This window comes from Rhipicephalus sanguineus, chromosome 10 (assembly GCF_013339695.2).
Source record: "Rhipicephalus sanguineus isolate Rsan-2018 chromosome 10, BIME_Rsan_1.4, whole genome shotgun sequence".
NCBI classification, from domain to species: Eukaryota; Metazoa; Arthropoda; class Arachnida; order Ixodida; family Ixodidae; genus Rhipicephalus; species Rhipicephalus sanguineus.
This window is the reverse complement of record NC_051185.1, coordinates 12,679,084-12,703,226: the sequence shown is the minus strand read 5'-3', so window position 1 is coordinate 12,703,226 and position 24,143 is coordinate 12,679,084. Positions and strand designations below refer to the sequence as shown.

General features: G+C 44.5%; 1 protein-coding gene across 23 annotated transcripts in view; it reads right to left on the bottom strand.

The window, feature by feature from the left end:
- LOC119407057 (complement C3) overlaps positions 1–24,143 on the bottom strand; it is a 171,286-nt gene that overhangs the window by 100,165 nt on the left and 46,978 nt on the right. For 3 of the 23 annotated variants that reach the window (XM_049419665.1, XM_049419686.1, XM_049419681.1), the window contains exon 28: positions 17,708–17,874. The exons of 10 other annotated variants lie outside the window; for them this stretch is intronic. In XM_049419665.1, coding sequence (XP_049275622.1) covers positions 17,708–17,874 — 167 coding nt within the window. Of the gene's footprint in view, positions 1–6,105; positions 6,212–6,315; positions 6,388–7,205; positions 7,294–8,941; positions 9,021–9,988; positions 10,061–12,966; positions 13,033–13,694; positions 13,725–14,343; positions 14,450–14,836; positions 14,948–16,573; positions 16,733–17,707; positions 17,875–24,143 lie in introns of all 23 variants that reach the window. 10 more of the 23 variants (XM_049419666.1, XM_037673894.2, XM_049419670.1 and 7 more) reach the window with 8 other exon arrangements.

Below are 24,143 nucleotides of genomic sequence, written 5' to 3'. Positions count from 1 at the left end.
CCGTCGAGCACCGTCGCGGCCATTGCGCTAGTGATACGAAAACACGGCTGTATGTACCACCGATCTCTGAGTTACCGCCACCGGCAAATGGTGTATATAAATAGCTCGCGTTAGCATGGCGAAGAACGTGCTGTTGTGGCTGAATCGTTTCGCGCCAAGCGCTGCGGAGTGAGGGGCCGTAAGTTCGACTCCGGTGACATAACTTTTTCGTCTAGTTTTTCTTTCCCATCTGTTAGTCTTATATTTTACGTCATATCCGTGAGGGAAATACGTCAGTGGAGCCCTGGTGGACCCCGGCATAAAACACTTTCGTGTTAAGAAACATATCCCAGTGTGTGGACCAGGGGCGTAGCCAGAAATTTTTTTCGGGGGGGGGGGGGAGGTTCAACCATACTTTATGTATGTTCGTGCGTGCGTTTGTATGTCTGCTGAAACTGAAAAATATCGGGGTTTGAACCCCCCCCCTGGCTACGCCCCTGGTGTGGACTACTGGACTCTCGGGTCGTAATACTTTAGGTTCAGACTATAAGGCGTGATCCCGTTTGCCTTCATTAGTTGAAGTACGGAACTGTTTCATTCGTGCAGTCGTTTATTTTTTATTTTATCAAGTCTCACTGTTTCAATAAGGCAGGGCTTAGTTATCTATCTCTTGCCAGAGATATAACAATACGTAATATGCCCCGTCAGCTGTCCAGCCAACAAGAGCCGCAGATTGTACGAAGCGTACGAAATCTCGGCATACTGGCGACCCTGCCGCTCACGCCAAACGAGCTTTATTGAACACGCTACGAGGCCCTTTTGATGAACAGACACGCTATTCGCCTATTGTTCGGCATGCATCCTTTCTACGCATTTCATATTTCTTTATATTAAAGCGAAAGCCTTAGATGCTCATCAAACGCGAAAATTGACCGGCGTCCCCCGTCGGCGGCATCAACACGAGTGATGCAAAAAGATCGTCATCACGTGATGACGTCACCGTCATCATGACGTCACGTGCAGAAAATATTTGTGACGTCATTATGACGTCATCGCATGACATCGTAGCTTGTTCAAAGGTGGGCCAATCACGGAGGCAGCTCAAATCCAGGTGAGGTACCTCTAATCCTGGAAGCCGTGGAAAACCACGTTATGTGCAGAAAGCTTTCAGAGGGTGACCTGGCAGGATCAATACATCGAGTGAGAAGAAAAAGAAGATGGCTTTCGCCTTGCAGTCGTCTTAGGTGAGTGCATCTTGCACCCTGTGAGTTTTTTTTTTTTCTTCCCTTTCTTCTGAAATATTTTAGTCCTATCCCCGATCCTTATACAGAGCAGCATGTCAGCGGTTACATACACGCTGGCAAAAATCTTTTTCTATAAAGAGTCCCCCTCTCTCTTTCTACATTTCATAGTTTGTCAAAGTGAAGTAGGGCGTTACCGAAATCAGTTGTTGGCAGACGAGTTCCCGTAACTTGTCGCGTTTCTTCAATGTCGTCCCGGCCCTTTCGACGTCCAAGAACGGCTCCTTTCTCGGGCATTGAGCTGAGAAGCAAGACAAGTGACTGTTACTTCATTTGTTTTTACTGGCATGAAACGATGTATGCAGAGTGAAATCTTTGCTCACATGGGAAATGTAACATGTCCCATTTTGCTCAACGCCGGGAAGAAGGTAACGAGCTCATTGAATTATGTTTTCCTCGCAACGACAGGCAGATTGACCAGACTGTACACTACACACAGATTACGTTGTCATGATGAGTTGTACTACATAGTCTACATGTAAACAACGTTACGCGAGCAAAATGCGTACGCTATAAACATCATATACCGCCTGTTTTAGGCAGCACTTTCAAAATTTCTTCACATAAAGTTTACCTGGGGGAAAAAGAATATGCTTTAAAAAGCAATGTATCAGGTGTGACAGACGTCTATAAACGTTAAAATCACGATAATTATTAGTATAGTTGTATAATCGTTGGGCTTTTACGTCCCAAAAACCACAATATGGTGATGAGAGACGCCTTAGTGGAGGGCTCCGGAAATTATAATTTGTATTGTTAAGTAGTAAAAACGCCCTATTTAGCTTTTATGAACATACGGCACGCATCAAAGATCACAAGGTGTAGCCCACGAGTACGGAAGGCATATCCACCTTAATCGAATTCCCGCCGGCGCACCAGTATCCAGGTGTTCAATTTTAGAGTGCGGACGAAATACAACTGAAATTCCAGTTTTTTCTTTGTTTGTTTTCTTGTCCATGAATTATTCGTATGACAATGTAACTTCAGTCGAAATACAAATAGCTACTTGCGCATATATTTGGACTATAAACAACAGATGTTCGCCGTGGCTTCAAAGAAAGTTTCTCTGAATGTGTACAGCCATCGAAATTTGTTATGGAAGCTTACCTCACCAGGTTACATTAATAAGTAATTAAGGCGAGCGGTAGCTTTGGCCTATATAATCTTCTAGAAACTGTAAAACGGACACGCATAGACAAAAGCAAATCGCCCTCGAACGGTTCACCTGACGGGTTGCTAAGAATCATATTCGCTGCACCTGTTTCCATGGTTACACAACTATCCGGATCGTTGAAGTGCTGCCCCCTTGCTACTAGATATGCTAATCAAATGGTTCTCGCTGCTAAAATGGGGTCGCGAGTCAACTGCTTGCGTAATATTCACTCGATAAATCCCAGTGTTAGTTTCTTTTTCTTAAGACGCTGAAATGGAAATTAGGATGGAAAGCTTGTCGACACGGAACCGGAAGTGATGCAATGTGCCCTTGAAGTTCATGGACTGCACGATACGTCGGAGCAAGAAATAGTAGTACCACCGCAAACCGAAATAACCCCACCGTGAAACAAGTTTGAAATGCTAAACTGACCAAGACTTCACGATAGAGAAAAGAGACACAAACACTTAAGAACCTTTAATAGATTAGGAGTGATAAAAATTAATCGAAAAGAGTCGAGTCGATTTAGAGTACTGCCTACAAACCCTTGACTTCGGGGAGGAGTGGTGACTTATATTAGAATTTTATGCATGCAATGAAATGTCGTTCATACGTTTTATTTGAAAATAACTCGGGAAAAACGGACTATTCGGGAAAACGTAGTAATCCATATTCGCTAAAACATCATGCAGTTTCTCTTGGTACCGGTATCGCGGACGCTGGCACCGGCAAATCGCTCGAAGCGATTTAAGTTGTTCTGTGTAACGTTTTCTAAAATTGTAATAATGTTTTCCAAGCAATTTCTACCTTGCTTATCGATGCTCTAGTGTCCCTCGCTCTATGGCGCCCCGCTGATGAGTACGAAGCTGTGGTTTCGCTTTCCCACCGCCGTGGTGGCACCTAGATACGGCCTAAATATTAGCGAAAAACGCTTCGAGTCGTGCTTTGCACGAGCGAACCATATACTAGACGTATACAGAAAATTGTAACATTACTCTTCAGTCCTCGCTTAAGTCAATGACTCCTTTTTGGCGCCACTTTATCGAGCTAAGCACTGCGCCTGATAAAAAAAATCTTAAGATGTCATTCGAAAGAAGAAATGAGCTTTTGTTAACGCGAAAGCCCTAGATGCCTCATCAAACGCGAAGATGGACTGTTTGCGTCGGCAACACGATTAATGCAAGATATCATCATCAAGTGATGACGTTACCACATGACGTCATGATGACGTCTCAGATTGCCAGCATTCGTGAAGTCATAGTGACGTCACTGGGACGTAATGATGACGTCACACCATGACTGCGTATGATAATGTCATCAAATGACATCGTCACTTGGTCAAAGGAGTCCCGATCACCGAGGCAGTGCAAAGCCAGGTGAGATGCAGAGAACTTGCAATGCCTCCGATACCGTAGCGATAGAGAGATAGAGAAAGATAAAGAAAAGACAGGGAGGTTAACCAGAGGAAGCCGCCGGTTTGCTACCCTGTACTTGGGAAGGGGAAAGGGTGTAAAGAATGAAAGAGAAGAAGAGTTTGTGACGACAGTAGGCGACAAAACAATGTCATGACCACAGCACCGCAGTGCAAAACCACGTTAGAAAGCTCTCGGAGAGGGGCGGAGGGATAATCAATATATCGACTGAAAAGAAAAACAAGAAGATTGCTTTCGCCTTCCAGGGAACCTTGCGAGTTTTTCCATAGAGCGTGATCGCGAAGAAATAAGAATGTAGCTGCATGAACTCATAAGCGCTAGGAAATATCTATTAGATGCGAAGCATCTTATGGCGGAATTTAATCCGGTGGTGGAGGTGTGCGGCGTGACCATCCTTACTGCGCATGTGCGAACCCTCTCCCCCTTTCCCATCTCCACTCCTCCTCTCCCGTTCCCCTCTTCTCTTTCCCTCTTCGCTTCCCCTCTCCCCTCCCCCCTCTGAAACGCGGGCTCGACATGCCGAAACACTGCTTCGCATCGCCTCATGGTCCCCTTTAGCGGGAAATGGTGTGATTTTTTGGGACGTCATGGCGAGTTAATGCAAAAGCAATCTAAGCCATTCTGCACCGACGTACTGAACAATGTAAACAAGGCAGTCATCTCACCTGCAGCGCACTGGCACTGGTTTCCTTCACAGACGAGCTTGAGCAGAGGGCTTGTTGAACCGGGACCGTAGAATTGCGTGCAAGAATGCACTGTAAAAATTACAAAGACACTGCGTATAAGTTCACGCCATCGCGTAATAAATACCTATGACATGTATGGCCGCTTGGACAACATATTCAACTTTATTTCCAACTAATACTGCAGTACAAGTTTCAGGGTAAGCAAAACCGAAAGGCCTTGAAAGGCTGGGCCCAGACAATAAAGAAAAATTACTTAGCTGATGACAACACACATAGAAAATTAACGCCGATAAACAATGTAAAGTGTATCCTATCGAAAAGCTGCATGAGGCATCCGCTGACACACATCCTCGTAATTTCTTAAGCTGAGATTGCGGTTTCAAGCGAAAAATACATAGTGATAGCAGAGTGAAGATGTTAGCAACGTAAATAAATTAGTTGCGCATGAGCTTGCCATATCACGTAAAATAAAACTTTTTGCAACCTTCGTTTTCAGTACTACTACTTTAAAACTAAGGGACACTTGTAGCGTATAACCTAACTTTCCAAGCATGACAAAAACAGGCGACGCGATACACAGCTGACAAAGTATTTCAGGCACGGGAACCACAAGTAAGGTAACTGTTGCTAGAGAAATTGAAAATGCACAAATAATAGTCAACGTAAATCAAAGTGCTGGTTAGCGTGACATGCGTACGTTTATGTGGAATCATTACGCGCACATTTTTTTTTATTTCTACATTTGTACGTGCCTTTACTTCAAGAATTTACCCCTTTTTAGCATCCTTTCGTTCGTGCCTATTGCGATCGATTTCTTGGAAGAGCAGTTCACCAGGGCTATGTAAGTTGCATTGCGTAGGTCACTGAGCGCCTAGTAATCAGGCCGAAATGTCGTAATTACTTTTTTTATAACTGGACCACAGCGAGGTTTCCTTTTGTGTGTGCGGTTACTATCAGCTGTAGCGCTTTTGTTTCACAACCTTATCATGCGCGATCCCAATGGTTTCGGTGTAAAATAAACTTCTACCACTAAAGCTACGACGCCTCTTTTAATAAAAACAAATGCGTGATTGGGTTGATATCGGTAATGCCCACAAGTCTTCATTGACGTAACGGTGAAAAACTGTCTCACTGAATTATGTCTCGTTTTCGTGAAAAGATTTGTGGTAGCTGATGCTGATGTTTGGTCCGTTTTCGTTTTTTTTTTATTTCCCTTCGTAAATTACAAGCGCAACAATGTTAAAGCAAATTATTAATGGGCACTTTAAAAACATGCAAATTCAAGTTATATTTACTGCCCCTTAAACAAATATTTCAATTGATGAGATAAGACTCCGATTTCATCTTGAATGACCTGTTTTGAATAATCTTACGTAGATGCATTTATGAAGCGCGATACACCCATTCTTTAAGTTATCATTACAGTTTTTTCTGCATTTCTTTCCAGTGGTATTTTGTTATTTCACGTGAGTAACATGCTTCAACATTGCGAACGCTTAAAATAACGTTATCGAGAAAATCACACGCGATTAGTGAAATCACGCTGTACTCACTCGGGTTGTAGTAGTCGTAGACTTTGACAACTGCAGACTGGACGTTGTAAACGACATGCTGTCGTTCTATTCTGAATTTTACGCACGTTGGGGATTCCCACGGTATCTGTAGGGCGATGATCAAAAACAAACAAAAAAACGTGAATAACGTCCTGAAACCTGCGGTGCTTCCGATAGTATCGGTACAGTATCAAAGGGGTGCCTGCTTACCTTATCGAAATAGAGTATGACATTTTTCTCCGTCATCTCGTACTTAGCCAGAAGTTCGTTGTCAGTCCGCGCCTGCGGGGAACGAAAAAGTTACGCGTGATGCTTACAACTTTTTAAGAATCTGAAGGAAAAATCCTAGTTAGACCCATAGCATGTGGGACTGCAGCATTCGCTCCATTCCATGCATCCATTGCACCCAGCATATTTTATTCCCTCATATTCCGCCTATTATAGTCCATTTTATCCGTGCTATTCAATTGCCCCTGATCCATCCATCCACTCAATATCGCTCTGTTACACTTTATTCTGTTCATTCTCTTCCGTCTATCTGTTTATCAAACATTTTCTCACGGTCCTCGTATGAGACAGAGAATTAGGTCACTTCACAGCAAAAATAAATGACAACAAAGTATTATTCATACTTGTAACATAACGTACAAACAGAGAAGAGTCGTGCACAAAAAAAAGGAAAAAGGAAAAGCTAGTAGACATACTGGACAAAAAAAAGCGCAGACAAACAGTTTGTGCGACAAACTAAATAAGAATGAAGAAAAGTAGCCACTCCAACGCTAGTCTGACAAGGATACGAAATAGACGAGTAGGAAATGAGATAATAAAAAAGCAAAAATAATGATATCATAAGGGCAGGGAAAAAACGAACACACAAGAAACTGGCGGGAAAAAAAAGAAAAATGAAAAACCATCATGACGTTTCATACCTCAATGCCGTCGAATAATATGCGCAGATTAAACACTGTGTGATCATATATGTTGAGCTTATGAGTCGAATTACCGCATGTTCTACTGAGATGCAATAGAATATTTCATGAGTGATCTTTTGCAACAAAATGCTGCTGTATGCTGAAGCTGCAACAAGAGAACGAGCTTACCTTCTCCAAATCGTTTTTAATTGGCTCGAACCCGCTAAAAAGTCCCACTTCTATAACCGCCATGTTGGAATCCTCTCCGCCGATATAGCTGGAAAAAGAACAAAAAAAAAATTGGCCTTGGTTAACTTTCGTGAGTGCATCGACACGTCCGTATTAAATTGTTTATATTAGCCCGTACGGCGTATAACATCGCTTAATGGATAGTGATTGCTTGTTACGTCATCCTTCAGCCCTGAGTGCAACTAGACAGTTTTTAACTGTCAAAATGACGGCTGCAACCTACTCGTGACGCGTAGGGGATAAGTTCTTTTTCTGGAGCAGCATGAAATGCGACGAAGTTTCGGAAGCCTTATCATTATACAAACCACCGCAAGGCGTCGCTTCAGAAGCTTCTTCTGCAGTATGCGGAGTGTTTCAGCTAACTTGCGCCTATCATTACAGAAACGAATACACGCGCTACGCGTGTCGGAATAGGCAAGTGTTGCTCCCAGCCGAACGGAGCACGACAGGATATCTTTTAGGTTCCACTAAGCTGGTAAATTAACAGATTTCTTAAATAACCTTTTAAGTCAGTAACAATAGCAAAAAATGTTCAATACAAACGTTGTAGCCGCTGTTCTGAAACGCCAGAATATTTCATCCATTCAAAGAAAACTACCCGTCTGATAATCTAAGTAATTAATAAAGATTACAGAATTAACCTTTAAAGCAGCAACTTCAATGAAAAAATATTCAATAGAAAACTTGTAGCGTTTGTTTGGAAACGTCGGATTATTTCATCTTTGCTAAGATGACTGCCCTGTTTAATTTCCTTTCAATTTTCTTAGACTGCGCGAAATTAAAAAGTGTACTCGGCGCAAATTAGCTGAAACGTCCTGTATGTTCCGATGTTCCAGCATTCTGTAAACTCAAATAGGCATAGGAAAAGGCTACAACTAAACATTTTAGTAATATATGGGGTTTTACGTCCCAAAACCATGATATGATTACGAGAGACGCCGTCGAGGAGGACTCCGGAAATTTTAATCATCTGGTGATCTTTAACGTGGACTGACATCGCGCAGTACATGGGCCTCTACCATTTCGCCTTCATCGAAATGTGACCGTAGCGGCCGGATCGAACCCGCGACCTTGGGGTCAGCAGCCGAGCACCATAACCACTGCTTCTCCGCGGCGGCAACTAATATTTTAATTTTTGGGGGGGCAATTTATGATTGTCGTGGTGCAAGAGATTAAAGGCGACGTTATGGGTCACCCGACTACGCCTCAAAAACGCTGTAGATTCGTCACACAACAAAACTGCATTGGAAAAGCATGAAATACCAGAGTACAATGACGTTATGGAGAACTAGGAGAAAGCTTATAAATAAAGAATACAAAAGGCAACATAAATGTATAACATAACGTACACGTATCATTACAAAGAACATGTAGAATAAGAGATAGCAATAGTAACGTTGACACGGTGACACCGGTGTTCCATATGGGAAAATATATACAGGCTTTCGTACATGAATAGCCGCATATACATACATACACTTTTACATACATACATACATGGAAAATGAAATAGCTAAATACATTAAGGCTTCAAGCTATATAGTATATGAAACAAGTAAACATGTTCAAGGAAGTACATCTAACATATAACAACTACTGGCCTATCAGTCTGGGTGATCGCCCTTCCGAATGTTCTGTTGAATTTTTTTTTATCAAAAGAGGTAAATCTTGTTTACCGTGAGCAAACTTCGATGTCGTACGTAAGCTTGCTTTGCGGGGATCCTTGCACGGAAGCCGCAGCGGTATCGCTGTTTCCTGTTTCATAAAGAAAAAGGGAATTTCACAATGAAAAAAAAAACTCGGTAACCGCCAGTTCGCCCGTACTTTTCAAACCACTTCAGCTGAATTGCCTGAGCCAATTTCCTGAGTGCACATCCCGCCGAAGAGCTAAGCGCACCGACTTTTCTTCTTACCTGAATGGCTCCGGTAGTAGCGCAGTAAGTTTAGGACATCAAGCCGCGATCATATTATCCTGACACCCACAACAACTATTCGCAGAGAAGTAACAGTTTACTTGCGTTTATCGTAACGAATAGTGGCATCACTCGCGTGCCAACTTCCAATAACTTGCTGTTACTAATCGACAATCCTCCTTAACTGCAAGCCATGTGAACCACTCTGAAACAGTGGCGTAGCCAGGGGGTGGCTTTCTCAACTGAACATCGAAATCATGTCCAGCGCAGGAAATGGCCAGATTATATGCCTCGAGGGATGAATTCCGTTATGCCTATTTACAAAAGAAAATTTCTTGGTAGCATTCTTTCAAACGGCAACGTTAGCTGACATTTTTTTCAAACTCCCGCCACCCCTTCCCTCCCTCTTTTTCATTTTCCTTCACTGTCCCGGACCTTGCAGAAGTCTAAATTTCGTGACTGCGGCTCGCCAGTTCAGATGAGTTTTTGTTGTAGGGCTAAACGGCAGAAACAGATAACATAACAATATATCAATAGGCGCCTGTGCCTAATTCATGTTCTTGCCTGCCGACATTTCCGGTAGAAAAGTGGACAGTGTTGAGTTAACCACCATTCCTTTTTTTTTTTATCCCTCTTTCTCTGTTCTATCCGACGAGGATTTCTGCCTGGAGCACAGCTCTAAGCGTGCATACTGAATGGACTTCTGCGTTTCGTCTCGGCATCACATCGTGTTGCTCCAACAGCAGAATAAAAACTGAAAAATGCAACGAACGATATGAAAGGGAGAAAAGCGTTCTGCGCTCAACGTACCACCATGGAACCCTCCGCTCTGCTCTGGAAAGAAGGGGCTTGCTGGTGAATAGTCTCTGCTTCTAGAATCATCTAAAAGAACATAAGGAAATTCCGGTACTTAGACACACAATGTTAGCCAAGGAATCCGTAATAAAAGAAAGCATTTTCAAAACTTTCGGTTTGGTTTACAAGACTGCATACATTACAGCGTAACCGCCTTTGAAGCTCAGAATCTATGAAGAAAAAAAAAATTTGATGACTCTGAAATGAAGCATACATTTCTGCCTCGTGATTTACCGATATCAACGGTGGGCTTCAAACTTCACTTTAAAATTCATTCAACGCTGTTGTTGACGATTTCTCGATCGCAACTACAGATCGATCACTTTCAGGCGTACCTTGAAATTAATTAGAAGTATAGCTTCATAGACGCTGCCTCCATGAAGTTATACCTCGTCCAATGGCGTAGCCAAGGAGGCGGTTTCGGAAGTTAGAACTCACCCTTGGCTACGCCACTTTCTAGGCTTTCTGCATGCAAGAGTGCGCCAAATGCCCATCTATCTTCAATTCCTAATTAAAGTGATCTGTCATCTTAGCAGCACAATAAAGTTTCACCACCACCACCACCATCTTAGCAGCTAAAATTAGCTCGCAGAGAAGCTCCCAGAGAGCTGTAAACTGAATATTACACCAGGATACCACCGATGTTCCATTATGACGGCAAAACAATCAGCAATATCGGTAAACGAGTGTGACATTTATGATATACGCAGTAGTGGGTTCAGCGTTAAAGGGTCCGTGCAACACTTTTCCAAGTAATCGCTGAATGGCTTCCTTCAAAGAGCTTATGCCACACGAATCGACTGCCGCAAAAAAAAAAATTTAGAATCCGTCAAATTTTAGAATTCGTTGCACGCTTCAAGCGCTTTCGCTCTCGCTTCGTATTAGCGAGCACTCTGAAAGCTACGCAGTGAGGGGGATGAACAGGGGGGCAAGAAGATGCGTCCCTTCGTCAGCGCGTCATGAACTTGAGCACTTTTTCTTTTCGAACGTGCGGCTTACTTTCAGTGTGATCGCGAGCGCGCGAGCGCGGGTACGTGGCGACATCTTGCGGTGGCTACAGTAACTGTGCAGCTCGCGATGCTCAAGTCAGCCAATGGCCGTGCACTTTGTGTTTATGGCGCGGTCATTTGGGTTTATGGTTTCATTTGTCAAGAGAAGAGGGAGCGATTTCTAGCTGACATTGAGAATTAATTGCATATTTCAGGCCGCTTGCTGCGCTGTAATGTTTGGCTCGCGTGTTCTCAGGAGCCTCGACTACGGATCGGCAGCGTTTTCTGACCATGCTGAAAAAGTGTTGCCGGGCCCCATTAAGGCACAACGGACAATAAGAAACCGCGCAGCAAGCACTCGTATATTTATCTTACATTTCATTCTTTTTTAGAATCATTATTAGGTTATTTACAACTAAAACGTCAATGATCCTATTCTTCTCCTATCTCTCATTATGGGATGTGTCGTCTATAGGGAATCAGCGCTGGAGTGTCCACGGTGCCGGCATCGCCGCCAGGGCAGCGTAATTTTCTTGTGGGCGATTTCCTTGTGATATGTGATTTTCTTGTGGGCAGGACTGCCGCCCACAACGAAATTCGTGCGGAATTGTCAAAAAGAAAAGGCTGTAGTTGAAAAAATCGTCCTTGTTTGGGGACTAAACCCGGGACCAACGCCTTTCCGTGGCGGTCCTTCTACCAATTAGCTCAATTGAGAGCAACCGCCCTGGAAAGGCGTTGGTCCCCTGTTTAATCCCCGGACCAGGACGAATTTTTCTTCAAGTACAGCTTTCCTAACTGAGAAATTACATAAGGATTTCGTTGTAGATTCGTGCTACAAACGGGTGGTTTTCAATTATTAGCGAGTTTTAGTATAGCGGATAACAGCAAACGCAAGGATTTAGCGTTAGCGTTAGCGTTGCGTGCTAATAACTGCGCATGAGCAGAACGTAAACGTAGCCCGAGCTCTTACGTGCGAACGCTATTTCTGGAATATAGCGTTCAACGCTAACGCACGCAAGAGATCCCGTACGTAGGGCAAGATGGCGGTGCCTGTTGAAGCGAGAGCCGTCCACTTCGAATCTTTGTAGCCGTCGTCCTGCATTATTAAACTTATTCATTCCCTAATAATGTTCGTATTTGATTTAGATTTGAGTAATGAGGCTTCGCCAACCGTGTACCGCCGATAAAATAGCTCCGTTTTTGAGATACAAAGTGGATTCGCGCTGTAGAAGGCTTAGCAAGATTTGTTTGCAAGGTTCGCTCATGTTTTCTGTAGCAGCGCAGAGATGGCGACGCTGTCTTTAGTCGCCTCTTTCCAAGATACGGCCACAACTCAAGCAGATAAATGTCAGGCGTCCTTTCCCTTCATGCCTTTCGCGGCAGTGCATGAATGTGACGCGTGATGCGTCCCAGCTTAAAAAGGCCAAGTAATAGGGGTCTTGAAGAATTCTCGAACGCGGCATGTCGACAGAAACCTGTGTGTCAGAAGTCAACACTTCTGCAAACGCGACATGGAGACGCAACAGTGGTGACTTTGGATCAGCTCGACTTGGTGGCGCTTTTGTGGATTCTACAGTGCATTTAGTGTTTTTATGTCTAGATGGCGCTGTATGTGCTTGCGTTATTTGCGTTAGCGTTAGCGGAAATGCCTCTCCTTCCGCTGTACTAAAAGACCACCAGTTGACACGCAGCGCGTTCCGTTTTAGCGTTAGCGTTGAGACGCACGCTAACGCTAACGTAAGCGTTTCCCGCTATACTAAAACTCGCTATTGCTTTCATAGGTAATCGCTTGCTCCATCGACCGTACGCTTCCCTTGTGCGTCATGAGTGAATCCACAATGCGCAATCTGATACGGCGCATTCACCAGCCCACTTTCTTTCATAACAGCTGTCCCATGGTACTCAGAGAGGACCAACCACTGTGACAACTCGCGTCGTACGTACGTAAAAATCTGACTGGCAGCGGCTCAGGGTGGATCGGAGACGGCGTAGACGGTTTCCTCCTCCAACCTGCAGCAAACAGCGATACGAAACGTTTGCTGCGGCTTAAAATTTTGTCTCCGATACTCTCGGAGTATCGCATCCGAATGGCGCTTGTACAGATTAGGACCACACAAAACTTACGCTGCTTGTACTTTTGTAAGATAATTATTCACGCCTATACAACTCAAGATTACAATAACATGCATACATAACGATACAGAACGATGCACGAAGGAATGTCCTATGTAGCTGCACTCTGTGCCGAGTGAGTGAGTGAGTGAGTTGAGTGAGTGAGTGAGTGAGTGGAGGAGTGAGTGAGTGCGTGTTGAGTGAGTGATGAGTGAGTAGTGAGTGAGTGAGTGAGTGAGTGAGTGAGTGAGTGAGTGAGTGAGTGAGTGAGTGAGTGAGTGAGTGAGTGAGTGAGTGAGTGAGTGAGTGAGTGAGTGAGTGAGTGAGTGAGTGAGTGAGTGAGTGAGTGAGTGAGTGAGTGAGTGAGTGAGTGAGTGAGTGAGTGAGTGAGTGAGTGAGTGAGTGAGTGAGTGAGTGAGTGAGTGAGTGAGTGAGTGAGTGAGTGAGTGAGTGAGTGAGTGAGTGAGTGAGTGAGTGAGTGAGTGAGTGAGTGAGTGAGTGAGTGAGTGAGTGAGTGAGTGAGTGAGTGAGCGAGCAACGGCGAAACAAATTTTACTTACTTTGGAACCAAGACGATATCGAGCGACGCCCTAGAATAGGAAAGAAAAACGTTAATAGGGCGGCAACAGGGGCTAGTTGGTACGTATTCATGCTTGTAGTGCGCTGCCGGTGGACACGGACCAAGAAACAAGGAAAAACAGCACAAGATGATGCGCAAACTCACAACTACTTTATTTCGATAACGTACAGCCTTATGTACGTACAAGAAAGAAGGCACAATAAATGACGAGGGGGGGGGGGTGAGAGGGGATTCAGTGATGAGGCAGTATAACACAAAAACAAGAAATTACCTTTTTGAAGGAAACCGTATTACCGCACGCGTAATCTCTTGACACGTTTCGGTGACACTGTTTAAGCCATGATATGTATATTTTTTCTTGTTTTTGTGTTATACTGCCTCATCACTGAATCCCCCCTCCCCCCCCCCCCTCCCCCCTCGTCATTTAGTGTGCCTTCTTTCTTGTACGTACATAAGGCTGTACGTTATCGAAATAAAGTAGTTGTGAGTTTGCGCATCATCTTGTGCTGGTTTTCCTTGTTTCTTGGTCCGTGTCCACCGGCAGCGCACTACAAGCATGAAAGAAAGACGTGTATTGAAATTCTACACGTCACACGAAGGTACAAGACGCATAAGCTCGGAGAACTCACTCCTAGACTCTCCGAGCAGGTCTTCGAGGAGACCAGGTGGCAAATCAAACGACTTGGCGCTGCTCTCCCTCGTACTTCGGATGTCCGCACGCACCGTTATATTAAACTGAAACAAACAAACAAAAAACGGGAAAATAAGCATCTTCGCTATAATAAGTCTTTACACCTGACACACGGGAACTCTAAAGTCGTTTAGGTAGTAGGGGGACATCTTTTAGGTAAGGGGACGTCATGGCCAACGCTGGGGATACCGAAAGGGCCTAGGGATTGTTTCTTGGAATTTGTGGCGCACCCGCGGCTCGTAGCGCTGCCGCGTTTGGCAGTGTTCGTTGTGACAGTATTCTGAACTCGATGCTGGCGTTTACTTCAAATGTTAAATTATCGGAGGTGGTTATGGGGCCCTTTCAGAGCAACAAAAGCGGCTTACTGCCAAGTTCTTTACTTGTGCCCATGCGTGAGGGTATTAGCTTCCTACACAGAGTAGAAAGCTTACCTTGCACAGAAGCTCAGGTGGCACAAGCACGTTGTACTTCAGCTTGACGGACAGCAGTCCACTGCCGGTGCCGCTGGCTTTCACGAACATTTTTCCCGTGACGTCACGAATCTACGTTGTGATGAAGAGAGCACCGATTGTTACAGAAGCAGCCAGCAACAGATTGACCGATGACCCAGAGCACGCCGGCTTATGCATGTTATTCCGCTACTGCACTACACTAACTATTTGGCTTACGTCTCGTTGCTCAGTATTGATTATATAGCCGACATAAATCATATATCAACAATAGCATGCAGCTAGCGTGAAAAGCTTTTTTCTAAACCTAGAAATCCTGACATTCTGTAATTTAAAGAAAAATATTTATGTTGTATCCTTAAGGATACATCGGTCAGAGCAAAAGGCATCAAGGCGCCTGAATGACAGGCTCCTGTTCGGATCAAATTATTTTGCTACAGAGAACACCTAACACGCAGTACAAAATGAATGTAAGATCACCGCCTTACAATATTATAACAAAGAAAAATTGGGGGACACTTAAGCTTCGCCTTTAGGAGTTGAACGCGATAGCGATATCCTGCCCCTAGTGCGCACTTCGAACACTACGAGTGTTTAACAAAATGCGCGCACTAAGGTGTGTGCTTTATGAAATGGGTAGCATGCTTTAAACCAGGAGCAATTATGCGCGAGAAACTTTTTCGAAGTTGTGATGCACCCACTACGTGGTCTTAAGGAATATGCGCAGTAATGTGTGTGCCTTTTGTAATGGGTGGCTGTCTTTAAACCACCAAATCGTTAGGATATTGACAAGGTGTGACGCCCGATGGCAATGTACGCTTGTACCACGCAAGATTACTGCGATATTACATCTCGTACTGTGACGCCTATATACAGGACGCGTATTTTTGGGAAGCATGAAAGTTACTTTCAGTGCAGCTCCAAGCAGAGGCGTGGCTCTGTGGTAGAACACCTGCTTGCCACACAGACGGCCTGGGTTCGATTCTCATTCGGACCCAACATTTTTATTATTTATTTTATTTACAGCTTTTTCGATTTTTCGGTCACGGACAAGATGATGATTTTTCGCTCACAACCAACGGCGCCGACACCGACGCCGACGGCGGAATTACCGCGATACGATCTCTTTAACGCTATCGCGTTAAAACAGCACTACACAAATGGTCTCGGACTAACGTCAACGGAATGAAAGATAGGGGTATGATTTGAAAAGTGGATTTAGCCGCTTTTAAGAACTTCTCAAAGCGAGCCACATTTGTTTGACATATTTTTCAAAAACGAACACCTCTGCGTTCGACGGTCTTTTCCGCATAGGGGTCGTGACACGGTTATTTCATATGCAGCGCAAATAGGGGACATTTCTTTATCCTTAATCGTCACGTCGCTGATCAATTTCAACAATCGGCCTACCTATGTCATCGTGTAATCCCTGAATTACCCTAATCTCGGAGCCTTAGGTCAGGATGACGTAATGATCTTCTCTTTCTTTTATCGATCGGCACCCCTTCTACGTGATTAGATAGTACCGCTTATCGTGTGCAGTGGATGATAATGGGACAGAACAGAGCGAAATAAATCTGTAGATTATTCCACTAATATCATAGTCATGGTAAGAACGCGTTATGCCGCGTAGTACAGCGAATTCGGCTAAACTAACAATTTTCAGAAGGTTAGAGCATGAAATCCAAGCGTTGAAAGTAAGGAACGAATAGCACTTACGTCGAGCTGTTGCAGTATGGCGGCATTGTCACGCTTGAGCCTGAGGCTTCTCTGGAAGTTTCGCTGACTACTAAGCGTAACATTGCAAGTGAGGTCAACATTCGGCTCACGGGATTTCAGCGCGAATTCCGTCAAAGCCTGCAAGGCAACCACGGTGTCCTGAAACGAAAAGATAAAACAATTTTTTCAGAGGCATATACCGGCAGCTCAAGCAAAACATCCGGACTTCGTGGAAGATTGGGCTATCTGGACATTGTGGAATGGCACAGTCAGGAGGCACAGCAGATAGCCCATAACACCATTGTCCAGATTAAATGGGCATGGGCTGGGCACGTAGCGCAAACGCAAGATAACCGCTGGTCATAAAGAATAACAGACCGGATTCCAAGAGAAGGCAAGCGCGCGAGGGGGAGGTAGAAAATTAGTTGGAAAGATGAGATTAAGAAGTTTCCGGGGATAAGGTAGCTGGCAGCAAGCACCAGACCGAGTTGATTGGTTAAACATGGGAGAAGCCTTTGTCCTGCAGTGGGCGTGGTCAGAATGGTGATGATGATGATTATCATGATGATGATGACGACGACGTGGATGAGTGGTAGTCTTAAACTGTCCTGTTTCAAGCGAATCGCTGAAACGATGGTGCCACGCCGTGCGTTTAACTGCGACATCTCTGTGTGAAAGTTTTCAAATGTTATGGGCGATTTTTGTACCAACGTAATTATTTACTTCCCTTCTTAAGTCAAACAATCAAGGGACACCTTATGTTCATCCAGTTAGTGTTGAGTCCGATAGTAGCAGTAAAAATACCAGTACTGCGCGGAACACGCAGCCCAGTCACAGCGAAATCTGGAGGACAGGCCTTCCTAAAGCGCGTTGTACACTCTATATAGGGGTGACTACTAAAAGTACAGGTAGCAAGATATCCACTACGCCATAAATCATAATCTTGCGAAGTAGGGAGGTACCAGCTATGTCATGAGTCATCATTCTGCGGAGAAGTGAGGTACCTGTATCGTGTCTGCAAGACATTATGTGCACTTTGTTGATGCTGTGCCTGATGACGATGGATTACGGCTGAGCCCTTAAACCACCCACTCGTTACGCAATTCGCATTCTGTGACGCCTTGTGCTACTCACTTGAGTCGATGCGAACGACCCGGAGGCCGAGCGGTGCGTGTTCAGCCAGTTGACGATCGTCTTGGCCGTCTCAACCTCGTTGTGCGCCAGAAGGGTCAACAGGGCGTACGCGGTGCCTTCCACGACGAGCGCACTCGGCTCGGTGCCCGTGCTTCTCGTGCTCAACACTGCGAAAGCAACGAAAATGTATAGGCCTGCGCTGAACACGCAGCACAGTCACAGCGAAAGCTGGAAGAGCGGCCTTTCTAGAGCACTTGTAAACTTTGTTGGGGCAACTAATACAATACCATTGCAAGGTACCCACTACGCCATATAATTTTTGTGAGGTATATAGGGAAGCATCCACTATGCCATTAGAGAGAGACAAAGAAAGCTCTTTAATGAAAAACAGAGAATTCTGCCGGCGTATATAAAGGCGCCTACATGTTACTCTGTATAGGAGAGGGGACTGAGGACGGAAAGGCCCTAGGAGGAGGAGGGCAGAAAAGGAAATTATTCGTCATTCTGCGGAGGAGCGTGGTAGCCGCTGTGGACATTGTTAAGTGGACTTTGTTCATGTGGCTGATGACGAAGAATCATGGAAGAGCCCTTTGTAATAGATGGGTAGCTTTAAATCACCCCCTCGTTACGCAATTCACATTGTGTGACGCCTGGTTTTAATTTGCTGTTCTACCACGCTATATTAAAAAAAAAACCGCATTTCCCCGAAGGGGAGTATGAGGAAGTGCGAAGCACGGGGTGATGCTATGAGGGGGCGCGCGCGACTAAACTGCAGAGCCGAGCGAAGGAGACGGCAGCGAGAGAGTACGCGCCAGCCGACCCCCGGAGGTCTGGCCATTTTTAAGTTAAAGCACTTTTACTGATGATGATGATCTGTCTTCCGAACTCGTTCCAAAGAACCCGCAACACGTTCAACTTGTTGGCGGCGTTGCGCACGCCCGAGATGGGGCTCAGGTTGTTGTCGAACCACAGTCGATCGCACACCGCGCAGCTATATCCGAAGCTGCTGTCCAGGAAGTCTCGCTTGAAGCGCGCGTCCGGCCGATCGAATTCGAGGGCCCGCGCTCGCTCACGCATCGCGCGTCCCCGCGCCAGATCTGTTCGGGGTGCTCGGCTCGCTTCCCACGCTTTCGTTCGGCGTCTCGCCGCCGGCCTTCATCACCACAGGCAATGCGCGGGGCGCGCGCAGCCAGCGCAGCCACGGAGCGGAGGGCGGAGCGCGCGCAGTCACGTGGGGCGTGACGTCGCTGCGCCGTTGCTACTGACGCTCCTCCTCCTCTCCGCTCTCCGCGGCGTTGCTATGGGACGGCGGATTCAGGGTCGCTTATAAAGTGCATTCGCACTTAATATGTTAGAGCGATTTCTTGCGCGACATGACGCCTGTATTGGGTCTTTTTGCGAAGGAGTTTCAAGCGCCGGCGTGGCTCTACGGTAGAATACTCGACCGCTACGTAGAGGGCTCAAATTCAAATCCCATCCTATCCTGGATATTTTTTTTCTCATTTCATATTTTTTTTTATTTCGTGCGATAGCACTTACGGACACTGGTGGCGGACAACTATGGCGCCAAAAAACGGCTGTTGTTGGGATGTCATAACAGCGTTCGCTGTAAAATGTCACCTCCATACTGCAGAAGTTCATGGGAATATGGAAGCATGAAGAGGTGAACAATTCTTGAACACAGTTGTCGTGGCAGCCAACGTTTTGACAAGTGGTTTTGCCTTCTTCAAGACAGCAGCTGTCCTCCTTAGTGCGTCTACGTGTAAGCTTCGTATCCTCTCCTCCTCTTCTGTTTTAACGCGATAGCGTTAGAGAGCTCGTTTCGCAGAAATGCCGCCGTCGGTGTCGGCGTCGCTACGTCGTTTGTGAGCGAAAAATCGTCCGTGACCAAAAAATCCAGAAAGATGCAAATAAAACAAATAACCCTAGTAGCACACATTGTTGCCACAACGTTGCTGCAATGTTACCTTCCAACATTGCCACAACGTGGCTAATGTCCGCTTTTGGTAGCATTCGCGCAACATTCAAAGCAACATTGCCACAATGTTGACGAAACATTTTCGCAATGCTGCTTAAAAGTTGCTACAACATTTAGACAACCTTTCGTAACTTACCAACGTGCAGCAATGTTGATGAAACGTTTTCGCAATGCTGCTTGAAAGTTGCTAGTAACTTAGCAACTTGCAGCAATGTTGATGAAACGTTTTCGCAATGCTGCTTGAAAGTTGCCACAACATTTCGGCAGCCTTCAAGCAACTGAAGTTCGACATACAGAAACGTTGATGCAACATTCTTGCAATGCTACTTCAAAGTTTCAACAACATAACGGCAACCTTTGAGTAACGTAATTGCTACATACAGCAACATTCTCGCCGTGCTGCTTGGATGTTACTGCAACATTTGGGCAACTTTTGTGTAACTGCAACATATGCCAACCTTCGCTTCAAGGCACTGGTGTGGTGTTCACGGCTCCTTTTTCATGCACGTCCCTCAACCATAGGTATCTAGATTTCGTCATGCCTATAGAAACAGCAAGTGACAGAGTGCAACCGCCAATGGCAGAGAGGACAATAAATTCTTGCATTTACATGATATGTAATGATGCTCAACATTAGTGGTCATGAAGCCAGTCTCAATTGAACAGCTGTGTTTACATGCACACCTACTTGTTGCCAGTCAATGGTTACTATAGCAGTAATATTTGCCAAAAGGTGTAAACAGAACACTTTATATTAGCCTAACATATATCACTGTGCAAAAGGAAGAATTATTCCTCCATGTTTCTTATGCAATACATGCATCTCGGTGCTTGCAGTATGTTGTCGGCAATATAGTTTAAGGGCAGCAGTGAATTAATCCACTATAGCAGTGATTACAGTGAACTTCCTAGTGGCATGGAAGTTCCTAGACATGAGTTCATCACTCAGTATTAACAACATGAAAAGTAATGCAAAGATTTATTACACAGAAGAGAAAAGACGCATAAGCTTGGTTCGAATTTTCCAGAATCAAATAACACTACAATTTTTTCTAAGAAAATATATGCTTACATATTCTTCAAAACAAATGCACCTGTCCAGAATAGCAATACAGCAGAAACATTTCCATTCATCAATGCTGATCACAATCTTTGATGAGGGGCCTATTGCGGCTAGCTGTGCGACATTTGCAGTGAAAATGGCCACCAATATTGATGAATAAATTACCCTAAATTCTTGCAATGAACGAAATCACATTGACACCTTGTACAACTGAAAAGGTAAACAAACAGAATAAAAAAACAGAATATTGGCACCAATGCTGGTCTTACAGTGAAACTAGCAATATTAAGAAAAAGAAAATACTGCGTACAGTAACATTAGAAAATAGTGTCAACAAACTTGGCCTCTTCAAGACATTCTAGCAGTTCTGACAAGACAAAATGTGACACAGGAATAAGTGAGCAATAATCTTGGAACTCTGGTACCTGCGTGGCCATTCATGAAGTGTTCTTAACATTAACAAAGCTGCAAAGCCAGGCTTGACTATATACTGTAATATTACAAAAAAGAAAGTGAGCAAACCTAAGAGCACTTGAACTTTCCTTTTTGAAATCTCCTAAAAAAATGTGGCACAGGAGAAACTAAGCATCAGTCCTGCAGCACTGGTACCCATAATTATGTGGCCCCTTATAGTTTTAACATCGACAAAGCTGTGAAGGCAGGCTTGACTAGATACTGTAGTACTACAACATGGCAAGACAAACATAGGTGCAAGTTGCCCTTATAAAGATAGCCCAGACAGACAAAATGTGACACAGGAGAAAGTAAGAAATAATTCTGGAGGAATAGTACCGATACCTGTGTGGTCACTTATCAAATTTTTAACATGAACAGACCTGTGAAGGCATGCTTGACTAGACACTGCAATATTGCAAAATAGCATGAACAAACATAAGTGCAGCTTGCCCCTTTTGAGGTAACCAAGAAAGGCAAAATGTGATGCAGGAGAAAGTAAGAAATAATCTTGCAAGGCTGGCAGCCGTAACAATGTGGCCCCATATCAACATCACTTTGATATCAACAAAGCTGTGAAGGCACGCATCACTAGATAAGGTAATATTACAAAATAGTATGACAAAATGTGAGTGCAGCTTTGCCTCTTTTAAAGTAACCTAGAAAGACAATATGTGACAGATGAGAATTTAAGACATAACCTTGCAAGGCTGGTACTATAACTATGTGGCCATTCATCAAGTGTTCTTAAAATTGACAAAGCTGCAAAGGCAGGCTTGACTAGATGCTGTAATATGACAAAATAGTGTGAATAAACCAAAGAACAACTTTTCCTTTTGAAATATCCCAAACAAAAAGTAGCACAGGAGAAATTAAGCAATAGTTCTTTGGGATTGGCACCCGCAACTATAAAGCATCAAGTGTCTTAACATCAATTCTGTAACGGCACGCTCAATTGATACAACACTGAGGTATTATATTTACATGGAACGAACAAACATCAGTGCAAGTTGCCCTTTGGAAGCTATTTTAACTCTACAAAAAAAAAAAGAAATAGAAAGAACTGAAAGTTGAAAGAATTTAAACAACACGGGGTTTCAGATCACGTTGGCGCAGTAAGCCCTTTCTGGTGCACATTTGTAGTAGTGTGCGCACTGTACATGGTGTTGTAATGCAAAAAGGCGACAAGACGAACAGTCAGAGAACCGCAGGTCGAATACAGGCTGGCACTGCCTCTCTGGAGAAAAAAGAAAAGGGCACAAACTAAACTGGCAGAATAAAGCAACAGACTTAAGTAACTTGAAGCACTTAGGTCCTGCTAATTTGCCTACAAATCTACAACACCAATTTGGCTCAACCTGCAATTGTGTTCAAGGCCTTACGAAAACAAAAATAAAATTAATACATCCTGAAACTCACGCTTAATTCTTTCCTATTGGTGGTTCTGAATAAATCATTACAGCACCGTTAACAGTTTCAGTGGTCAAAAATGAATGCATTGCCATGCATGAGTACCGGCAAATTAAACTTATCTTTATATTCAACGTACAAAACTAAGGGTGTCCGGCGTTAGGCAAGGTGGAAGCGGCTGATTCAGTGCCAGACGAATAATAAACGCCACTAACATCACGTTCGCCTGTGATTGATGCGCGCGGTAAACTGAGCGCGCCGTGCAACTGCGGGGCGCCGAGCAGTTGGGTCAGAAAACGGAACTTCATTCCCGCGCTCTGCTGACTCGTTCACCGAGTGATCGTCGCTGCGACAGTCGTCACTTGTATCGAAATAGCTAACGAGTTCATGACGAACATCTTCAGCTATTCTTCAACGCTTTTGCCTGTCGCCTACTTCACTCAATGCGCACTTCACCCGCTGCGTTTTTCGCCCGCGAACTCCGTATAAAGCAAAGAGCCAAGGCAGGAAAAGTCCTCGCAAAGCACGGAATATTCTGCGAGTGACCACTAACCGGACAATAACTGATGTTATAATATATAAATCCACAAAAGACTTACCGTTCTCTTTCCAGCGCAGTATTCTCGTAGTCTTCAGCTGAGCGCCACGAAGAGCTCAAACATCGCGCACAACTTTCCACGGGAAACTGCTGTCGGCCATTAACGATGTCACTAACCGTAGGACTGCCGCTGATAAGCAAAGGCTCCGCTTTTTGTTTCGGTTTCACTTTTATATGCCGCTTGCCCCTGCGGCACCACTGCGCCAGAATCAACGCGTCAGTGGGATAATTTATGAAAGTGCATATTTAACACGAGATACGTATCGTATAAATCTATTTTGAATATGCGATGTGCACGTGTACGCGCACGTTTTCATTTCAGGCAGCAGTGCAGCAATGGCATCTTTATTTTGGGCAAGCAGCTGAGAAATCTTTTAAATTTAACTGTGCATGCCACGGAAATAACACCGGTTTTGCAGTTACAGTTGTTTTGCAGTTGCGGCGGCGATGTTCCAGCCGTGTGGTCAAATATGGGCCAACGTCTGTCAACATTTGACAACATTGTATTAACATAGTAAATGCAACGTTACCTAAACATTGCTGAACGTTGTTGAATGTTGAGCAACATCTGACAACATTGACGCAATGTTGTGAAATGTTGCACAACATTCAACAACATTCGCAACATTGTGACAACATTGCAGCAACAATTCGTGCTACTAGGGAATACGGTCCCACTGAGAATCGAACCCGGGCCGTTTGCGTGGCATGCAGGTGTCCTACCACAAGGCCACAATGTTACTTGCAACTGCTTCGGGAAAAAACAGTAAAGGAGTCTCCTTAACGCATTTTGTTCGACAGGTGTCACGAGGAAAATGAGCCCATTCGGCGATTTGCAGGCGCATTGGCGAGGCCATCAAACTACGTTCTTTGCACGACGCTATGCTTCGAAAAAAGCCGGGATAGTGCAGCCATCGCCGCTAAAAACACACAC